General features: G+C 31.9%; 1 protein-coding gene across 1 annotated transcript; it reads right to left on the reverse strand.

Moving 5' to 3' along the window:
• Nucleotides 1-739: 739 nt before the first annotated feature.
• LOC139873611 (NADH dehydrogenase [ubiquinone] 1 beta subcomplex subunit 2-like) lies at nucleotides 740-9,745 on the reverse strand. The gene is made up of 3 exons (XM_071861553.1): nucleotides 9,570-9,745; nucleotides 1,226-1,271; nucleotides 740-787 (listed from the first exon to the last, which is right to left on the reverse strand). Exons 1-3 carry the CDS (start codon nucleotides 9,677-9,679, stop codon nucleotides 740-742), a joined length of 204 nt encoding a protein of 67 aa, XP_071717654.1. The 5' UTR covers nucleotides 9,680-9,745.
• Nucleotides 9,746-10,223: the final 478 nt, after the last annotated feature.

Consider the following 10,223-nt stretch of genomic DNA (forward strand, 5'->3'; position numbering starts at 1 on the left):
CAGCAGCTGGCCAACAGTCAACAGCAGATACCAAGAAGAGAGATAGAAATAGATAGGCTAGTTAAGAGCATCTTGTAAAGTAGCTTGTCTACATACTTAGAATAGAGAACACCTTTGTATATATAGAGACCATATGTTAATGAATAAAACACAGAATTCAGTTTCCATTTTCAGTTAAATAATAACACATTTATTACAAATTACAATAAAAACAAACCTACAAAAATGTTTTGAACTTATTATGACTCATACTAACGGTTGAAATGTTCTCGCTAGAATCTGAATTTCAAGAAATGTGAATTCCTTTGAGTGAAGGAATTTGGTGACTTACAATTCAATTCATTCTTTGCACCAAACATCGTTAGGGAATGGAATAAAAATTCCAATTCCAACTTTACCATATAATTTTGTGAACCAAACGCAACCTAAAAGATTATTCATAGTAACATCAAGTGAAAATGAAATCGATTTAGCCACTTTAACATTGTTTCGAATACTACCCTTTATTGCTCATTACTACCAAATTTGTATTTACCCAAACACAATATCTTGTATTATTTTTTTCAACTTTTTTCCCACCTACATTATTGTCTCTACTATTACCTAAACATTATAATCGTCCTAAATAAAATAAACTGGCAAATCACTTTCTATCAGAAAAACTAGTGCCATTAGCCAAACAGATAATTCCAGTAGTATTAAGATTAAGATTCATTTTAATCAAAAGTAATAACGTTACCTAATGCTCGTCTCCATGTCCATGCCCTTCCCAAGGATGCCGCCATCCCTATATTACGTAAAATCATTATCAAATAAAAGTTATGCCCTGCACTCATTTAATGTCTACTAAACAAGAACTGAAGATGAAAAAGGTCTGCATTTTTTCTATATTGTTATCCTCACATATGTAAGCAGGTAAATTTGCTCGAAGATTAATAGCTTTATAAGTGACCACCATACCTCGATTTTTAAAAATTATTATAGGGTTAAAATTAATCATTTACAGTGACAACTATTTAACGCTTAAATCCCAATAACAAAGTGTTCACTCCGTCTTAAAAAGTAGGATTAATTTATATGCTGTTAAGTTTATAGTTTATTTTTACTTAAGCATATGCACTATTTAGCATACATGACCACGGGAAGCCATCAATCAAAAATCATTAATCTCACCATGCGAATGAAAAAAATAAATAAATAAATGAAGAGACAAAATGATACTCACCAGTACTACAGGGCCATCTTGCTTTGCCCGATATAGTATCCAAAACCTGAAATACATAATATCCTGTAATCTTTTGTTAAGGAAGTAAGATATATCATTCATATCATGGTGCATGTTTTTAATTCTTTATCATTACCAATGTGTGCATACAGTATTATCTTTTTGTATCTATGTCAGATACGCATGACTATTGAATTGTACGCATTCTCAATGTTCGATAAACATGGACTAGTTAAGCTTACAACTTGGGCTTATTTGAATACGTATATACAAACTCCATTTGATAACTCTGTATTGTAGTCTAAGCAAATTCAAGAGAGAAGCTAGCAGTATAAAGAAAATGATCACACATCATCTTACACTGAAGGTTATTCTCAAATTCTTAGTATTTACACTGCAAATATAATTTATAATTCTTACACTATATAATAGTAAGTCATGTATAATTTGGATATCTGTTATATTACTCCTACTATATAACACATATACGGAGTGTAAAACTAATTCACTTCAAAGTTAAAATAAAATAAAAAAAATTATTCTTTATTTTCTTCGTGCAATCATTGTATATTTAAAACTAAACCACACAAAGCGTACTAAACTAAGAACTGTCTCCAGATTTTTTTTTTTCAAAAAAAAGTTAAACTGAAAACTAAAAGTCTATATTCAGACGATCTCTATTAGCGCTGTGTAGTTTGTTACGACACTTTCTTATCAGCAAAAATGAGCTAAGTATATATCTTATTTCTTATATGCAGCAGCAGCAGCAGCAATACCCAATCCCACAAAAGTGGGGTATGGGAGAGGTGGGTGTAGACAATCATTCCTCGTACCCTAGATTAGAAGGAAGTCACTACTCCAGCCGCGGGTATAGAACCCGCGCCTAGATAAGGTCGTCCCTCCCTCTACTCTAGAGCAAAAGAGATTGCTTCCAAACGGACCTCCGGCCAGAAGTGCTCAAAAAAACGAAAAGATAGGGCAAAAGATACGTACCTGTAAGAGTTGTGTGCTCCTAGCAAGAAGCAACCATACACAGTAGCCAAAAAAGAGAACACATAAAGCAGTAATGCACAACAGTAGGGCAAATAGCATGGATCATACAGAGCACAAAACCATTTAAAATCAAGTAAACATACAGACAAACAAAATAAATACATATATATATATACACACGCACCACACATGAGCATTGATAAAAAAAAAACTCATGCTTAAACATATATACATATAGATACATTCGTAGATTATATACTTAGGTACAGAAACAAGACAGACAAACATACATACACCAATACATGTTACATAGATACATAGGTACATATATAGGTAACCAACATATGCAGCGGTACATATATATAGTCTAAAAACATATAAATAGATACAGGTGCATATATACTACGTGGAGGGTTATATATAGTGTAGCTATAGAATAACTAGTTATAGTTATATATGTAGTTGTATAATAAATGTATACTACACATTGAAAAAAAAAAAAAAAAAAAAAAAAAAAAAAAAAAAGGGAAATTCTTCAAGGTGGCAATCAGACCAGCCATGCTGTACGGATCGGAGTGTTGGCCAATGACGAAGGCCCAAGAGAGGAGAATGGAGGTGGCAGAAATGAGAATGCTTAGATGGACGTGTGGTAAGACCATGCTAGATATGATACCAAATGGAGTTTTTAGGGAAAAATTGGAAGTTGGGAACATCATCAACAAACTTAGGGAAGGACGACTTAGATGGTTTGGGCATGTTAGGAGGCGCCCACTTTTAGCCCCGGTTAGGAGAGTCGAGACCATCGCCGTTGGCGGCGTAAGGAGAAGGGGTAGACCTAGACGTAGGATGGAGGATAGATTGAAGCTGGACATGAAAGAGCTTCTACTGACGGAGGACATGACTTCTGATAGGAGCCTGTGGAGGAGTAGAATTGGAATAATTTCTTATATGCAATCGATACTAAAAAAAACAATTTTACACTAAAAAAGTCAACATTTAGGATAAATCAAATTGCATTACAAGGATAATATATAAATGAAAGGATAAAAACAAATTGCATTACAAGGATGATATATAAAATGAAATTAACAGTATAGAAAAGATTCGATAAGCTGATATACACAGATAATAGTTGAATCGAGTTATGGAAACCCTAAATCAAATAAAAAGCAGAAAAAAGAAGTAAAAAATACATTACTACATCATGGCGCACATGCATTTGCCAGTAACAGTATGCCAACGTTTTCAGTTTCAAGTTTATTTTTCAGATTCGCGATTCTTTAGCGAATCGTAAAACACGACATGAAAACGCAAACCGAAAACGCAGACGAAGAAGCTAACCGAAAACACGAATAAAAAAATGCAAAATGAAAAGGCAAATCGAATACTAGAAACGAAAACGCGAATCGAAAATTCGAAACAAAGACACAAGCTAAAACACAAACCGAAAGCGCGAAACGAAAACACGAAACGAAGATGTGGACGGAAAATGTGAACCGAAAACTCAGACGAAAAACAAATATTTTTCGAAGTTAAATTCTCTTAAATATAAGTTTTAGAACTATGTATCATTATTGTAATAAATCTCGAAATCCTTTGTAATTTTTACAAAGAAAGAACGATTGAAGATAAAGAAAGATAAAAATGAACTCACTTTGCGGACAATTGAAAATATCGTAACTGATCAATCCTTTGTAGAAAGGCATCCATTGTAATCGTTATGATAAAAAATAAAAAAAAAAATTAAAAAAAAAAAAAAAAACGGTAAGAGAATATGTATATTGTGTACATAAGTTTTATATCAAAACCCTATACTACACGAATGGGTTTTTCGGGTTTTTTGTTGGGGTGACCCTATCCAAAATATAAATTACTTTACATTTAGCAATTGATGTTTGAAAATGGGGCCTAGCCTAACAAAAAAACCCTGAAAAACACATTCGTGTAATATTTGGGTATTTTCATAAAAACTCGTTTACACAATATTCATACTCTCTTACCGTTCTTTCTTTTTATCCATAACGATTACAATGGATGTTTTCAACAAAGGATTGGTCCGTTACGATATTTCAATTTTCGGCGAAGTAAGTTCATTTCAATCTTCTTTATTTTCTATTGTTCTTTTGTTTATTTATTACAAAGGATTTAGACATTTATTACAATAATGGTACATAGTTTGAAAACTTGTAATTAAGCGAATTTAACTTTCAAAATATTTATTTTCAGATTCGCATATCAACTTTCAGATTTGCAAATCGTAAACACGAAATGAAACGCAAACCGAAAAAATCGACGAAAACGCGAAAAAAAGCTTTTTTCATTCGCTATGCGCTAACTGGATGCGTACTCGCGCTTAACACATGCATTTCGAAAGGTCCGAGACCAAAACCAACGAGGAACGAAAACGAGAAACGAAAACGTGAATCAAAAACGCGAAACGAAACGCGAAAAGAAAACGTGAATCGAAAACGCGAAACGTTAGCGCGCAACGTACTCGCTGTTAACACATGCATTTAGAATGGTCTGAGACCATAATCAACGCGAAACGAAAACACGAAATGAAAACGCGAAACGAAAACACGGAAAGAAAACGTGAATCGAAAACGCGAAACGTTAGCGCGAAACGTAAACGTAATCGTAAAATCCCATAACTTAAAACGGAACGCGAAACGTAAATGCGAATCGTAACATTCTTTTTTGAATTTTGAAAATAGGAATAGAATTAAGTTTCCTTCACACTTTTAAAGGAATGACAATTCCCTTGAATGGTGGAATGTTAAGACTCCAACGGAATCTAATCCCAAAGTGTAATAAACTAAGAAGGAAAAAAAAGAAAGTCAAACTAAAACTAAAAGTCAATATTCAGACTTTCTCTAATTAGCGTTGTGTAGTTTGTTACGGCACTTTCTTATCATCAAAGTGAGCTCATTATAGATCTTATTATATCTACATATCTAAAAGCCATCTTGGAAATGAATAGTACCTTTCATACTTTTCACAAATCTACCCCAAACTTTTTATTTTTCTATAATTCACACACACTCTTTCTAATATTTAAGTTTACACCTTTTATAAACATACCACAAACATTTCTCATTTTATAAGTTAACCATTAAACTTCTCATTCATTATAAATCGACCACATAATTTTCCCTATCTAATACCCATTCATTATTATTATTATTATTATTATTATTATTATTATTATTATTATTATCATTACTATTATTACTCTATATACCTAAAAGACATAAGCGAAATGAATAGTGAATTTCATAAGGTTCACAAACTTACAACAATTTTTTTTTTTTTTTTTTAAATTCAACCACACCCTTTATAATAGTTAACTTTATAGTTTTTATAAACTTACCACAAACTTTTCACATTTTATAATTTAACCATACAACCTCTCATTCATTATAAATCGACCACATAATTATATTATACCTATATACTAAAATGTAAGACTTTATAAATAGCGAACTTTATGGCTTCCATAATTTTACAAAAACTTTCAACCTTCCGTAATTCAACCACAACCATTATTATAAAATGTAAGACTTTATAAATAGTGAACTTTATGGCTTCTATAATTTTACAAAAACTTTCAACCTTCCGTAATTCAACCACAACCATTATTATAGTTTAACTTTACGTTTATTAGAAATCAAACAAATAACATTCCATTTACTAAGAATCAACCACATACCTTTTCACTTATTACAAATCGTTAATGTTGCTACTGTTAATATAATTGTTATTGTTACGTTATTGTTATTATTTGATTTTTTTTTTTACTTTGAGTTTTTTTTACCCATTTCAGTTTATGTCATTTGCTTCTTTTTTTTTTTTTTTTTTTTTTTTTTTTACTTTTCATAAGAATTTAGCTAACGTTCTTCCGCCGCATCGCGAGGGCGCCACAACTAGTTATATCCAATCGATACAAAAAAAAAATCACTTTTACCCTAAAAAAGTCAACATTTAGGATAAAAACAAATTTCATTACAAGGATAATATATAAAATGAAATTAACAGTACATAAAGGATTCGATGAGCTGTAATAGTTGAATCGAGTTATGAAAACCCATAAACCAAATAAAAAGCAGAAGGAATTAAAAAAATACATTACCACATCATGGAACTGTAAAATGGAACCGTAAATAATGACGAAAACTGGATGTACCTCTGACCCGACCCATATATACGAATCGTTTAATTTGGAAGGACGGGTGGAATAAAACTTTAAGCCCCGCTTCACAAGCAAGTCTTCAAAAACGCACCCAGCCTTTCAAAAATGCTAGTAGTATGCCCCGTTTGGTTGGAAGATTGTTTTTAGAAGGAATGGATGTGTCAAAGGAAATGGAATTAGAAAGAATTGAAATTCACAAATTCCATTCAATGTGAAACAATGCATATTTCGTTGACATGGAATTGAATTGAATTCAGTTTTATAAAATAACTTAAGTTATACAAAAAAAATTACGGTTCTATTTTACTTTTCAAACTCGTCTTTCGGTTTTCAGTTTCAAGTTTATCTTTCAGATTCGCATTTCAGTTTTTAAATTGGCGAATCGCAAAAGCAAAACGAAAGCAATAAATGAAAACACGAATAGAAAACGCGAACTGAAAATGTGAATCGAAAAGGAGAAATGAAAACGCGAATGAAAATGAGAAACGTAAACGCAAACAAAAACAGGAAATGAAAAAGCAAAGAGAAAACGCGACTGAAAACGACACCTAGAAACGAAACCGCGGAACGAAAGCGCGAAACGAAACCTTGAAACGAAAACGCGAACGAAAAATAAATATTTTTGAAAATTAAGCCAGTTAAATATAAGTATTCAAACAACAAAGGATTGATTCGTTACGATATTTCCAATTGTCCGCAAAGTGAGCTTATTTTCATCTTTCTTTATTTTCAATTGTTCTCTCTTTATTTATTAAAAAGGATGTCGAGATTCATTACAATAATGTTACGTAGTTTGAAAACTATATTTAAAAGAATTTAACTTTCAAAAATCTTTATTTTTCAGATTCGCGTATATGCGTTTTAGATTCGCGAATCGTAAACGTAATACAAAAACGCGAAACGATAACGCAAATCTAAAGCGCGGACCGGAAACACAAAACGAAAACGGGAAACAAAAGCGGGATACAAAAGCGCAAATCGAAACGCGAATCGAAAACGCGGATAGAAAAACGCGTAAGGAAAACACGAGTCGAAAACGTGAATCGAAAATGTGAACCGAAAACGTGAAACGTAAATGCGAAACGTTAGCGCGAAACGTAAACGCACAGCGTAATCGTAAAATTCCATCGCTTAAACGTAACGCGAAACGTAAATGCAAAACGTAAAAATCATTTTTGATTGTTGAAACACACCACCCGGGTTCGGGTTCGACTCCAGACTATGCCAAATCGTTCAGAAAGGGAGTGTGACCAGAGAGCGCGTAACACGCAATTCACCCGGTATCAGGTCTCGCGCTCGGGGGGCTAGGTTACCCGAGGATTACCTTCTATGGGGGAGTCAATGTGCTCGTTCATAAGGAGGTTTCCTCGCTAATCCATAAAAATAAATGTCGAAGATTGGAATGAAATTAAATTGCATCACTTTTAAAAGAATGACAATTCCTTTGAATGGTGGAATGTTAAGATTCCAACGGAATCTAATTTCTTTGAATTTTATGATAAAGCGGAAAACCCCTTGAGATTTTGTCAACCAAACGTACCATTATTCTCTAGTTTATTTGAGTTTTTTTATGAGTCGGAAGTAAAGAGTATATACGAATTTAAAAATAACGGTGATTTTCGAGTTTTTATTTTTTAGCAAAAAATAGAGTAGAAGAAAAAATTAGGATTGATAGTACAAGAACATTTGTTTAACAACACTATTTGTTTATTTTTGAAATTAAATGAAATTTAAGAGAAAAAATACGTATTTATCTAAAGATTTTTGCTAATATGGGCTCGTATGATCCACATCAAGCATGAACTGAAGTTTAGCTCGCTTCTAGGTTGTAATTGTTTTAGTTTAGTTTAGCGTTTAGATTGTGTGTTCGTTGTTTGCTAGAAGCGAGTCGGTTGGTTTTGTATTTATTTCTTTTGAAGGGTCCTTTAATTCTTTATGAAAGGTCCTATGTTGTTTTTTGTTTTTTCTTTTGAGTACGAGCTTTGTACACTAGAGAATTATCTAACAAAAATTTTTTGCCCAACCCTCAAGGCTTGATGGAGACTCAGCCATCGAACTCTCACGCCGCGAATTTGAGCCCAGACTGCAACTTCACATAAATGATCACGTTTCATCGTTTTTATTATACAAGCTGATATTATATCTATAGACATTGCATTCTAGGGAGCGTTCTAGTAAACCAAGCATCGATCGTTATACACAAAGATGGGGTAAAGACTGTCATATTTTAGTTACTTCAAAAAAAAAATATAAATTAATTAATAATATATTACTATTGATTTGATAGATCTATATTAAAAATGTACATTAGAAATTTTCAATTATATACCTAAGGATTTCACAACTTTAGTGAGTTCGACAATTGAAAAGAAAATAAATCATCAATCTTAATGTTGACACGCCTCATCGCATAGTTATGTACAAAGTGTCAATTATTCACAATCTTAACTCTTTATCATTTCCAATGTGTGCATACAGTATTATCTTTTTGCATCTATGTTGGAGACGCATGACTGTTATATATTCAAGTGTACCCATTCTCAATGTTCGATAAACGTAGGCTAAGCAAATTCAAGAGAGACGCTAGTAGTACTAAGAAAATGATAACACATCATCTTATACTAATGGTTATTTTCAAATTCTAAGTATTTACACTGCAAATATAATTCATACAGTATATGATAGTAAGTCATGTACAATTTGGATATCATTTATGTTTCTCCTACTATATAATATAATAATAATAATAATATATAAAACTAGTTAATGTCAAAGTTAGAAAAACAGTTATCTTTATTTTCTTCATGTAATATTGAATATTTAAAAAAATAAAAAGGTAAAAGTGAAAACTAAAAGCCTACATTCAGAGGATCTCTAATTAGCGTTGTGTAGTTTGTTAAGGAACTTACTTATCATCAAAAGTGAGCTCAATTATTTCTTATATCTCATATCCAATCGATACAAAAATCAATTTTACCCTAAAAAAGTCAAAATTTAGAATAAATACAGATTGCATTACAAGGATGATATATAAGATGATATCAAAAGTATAAAAATGATTCGATGAGCTGATATACAAAGATAATAGTCGAATCGAGTTATGAAAACCCTAAATATAATAAAAAGCAGAAAAAGGAAGTAAAAAAAAAAAAGATACATTACCACATCATGGCGCACATGCCTTTGCCAGTAACGGTATGCCAACGTTTAGGCTGATGAATATGGACGCCTTTGTAAGTACCATTCCCATAACCTCCTCCTCCTCCTCCCATTTTCTCCAACTGCTTAGCTCCCCTAGGGTTTGTTATTGTTTTGGTTTTGATTTTTATGTTTTGGGGAAGAACAAGTAGTGATGAAATAATCGAGTAGTGCTGACCCGACCCGACCCATATTTACGAATCTTTTAATTTAGAAGGGTGGGTCGAATAAAACTTCAGAAAGTTAATACTCACATACTAGTTTTTAATCCATCCACACCAAATTTACTATTACATCCTTACTTACAATAATAGAGGTTCAATTCCCTAAATAAACTTAAAGATATAACCCTAAGTTTTAGGGTAAAAAGTGTGTATAGATCAAAAATAGGTGTATGAGTATCACCTCTCAAAACTTTATTGTCCCCTTGACAATCAAATCTTCAAAGTCTTTATATAGTTATAGTATAGTTAATAGTTAATGATTTGAATAGATCGGGTGATGTCATATCATATTTATTTTGTTTTCTATCTATATTCATTTAATTTCAGTTCATCTATTTATATTCATTATTCATTTGATTAAACAAGTTAATAGATATCCATTAAATATAAAAAA

Source organism: Rutidosis leptorrhynchoides, chromosome 10 (genome assembly GCF_046630445.1).
Source record: "Rutidosis leptorrhynchoides isolate AG116_Rl617_1_P2 chromosome 10, CSIRO_AGI_Rlap_v1, whole genome shotgun sequence".
Classification (NCBI taxonomy): domain Eukaryota; kingdom Viridiplantae; phylum Streptophyta; class Magnoliopsida; order Asterales; family Asteraceae; genus Rutidosis; species Rutidosis leptorrhynchoides.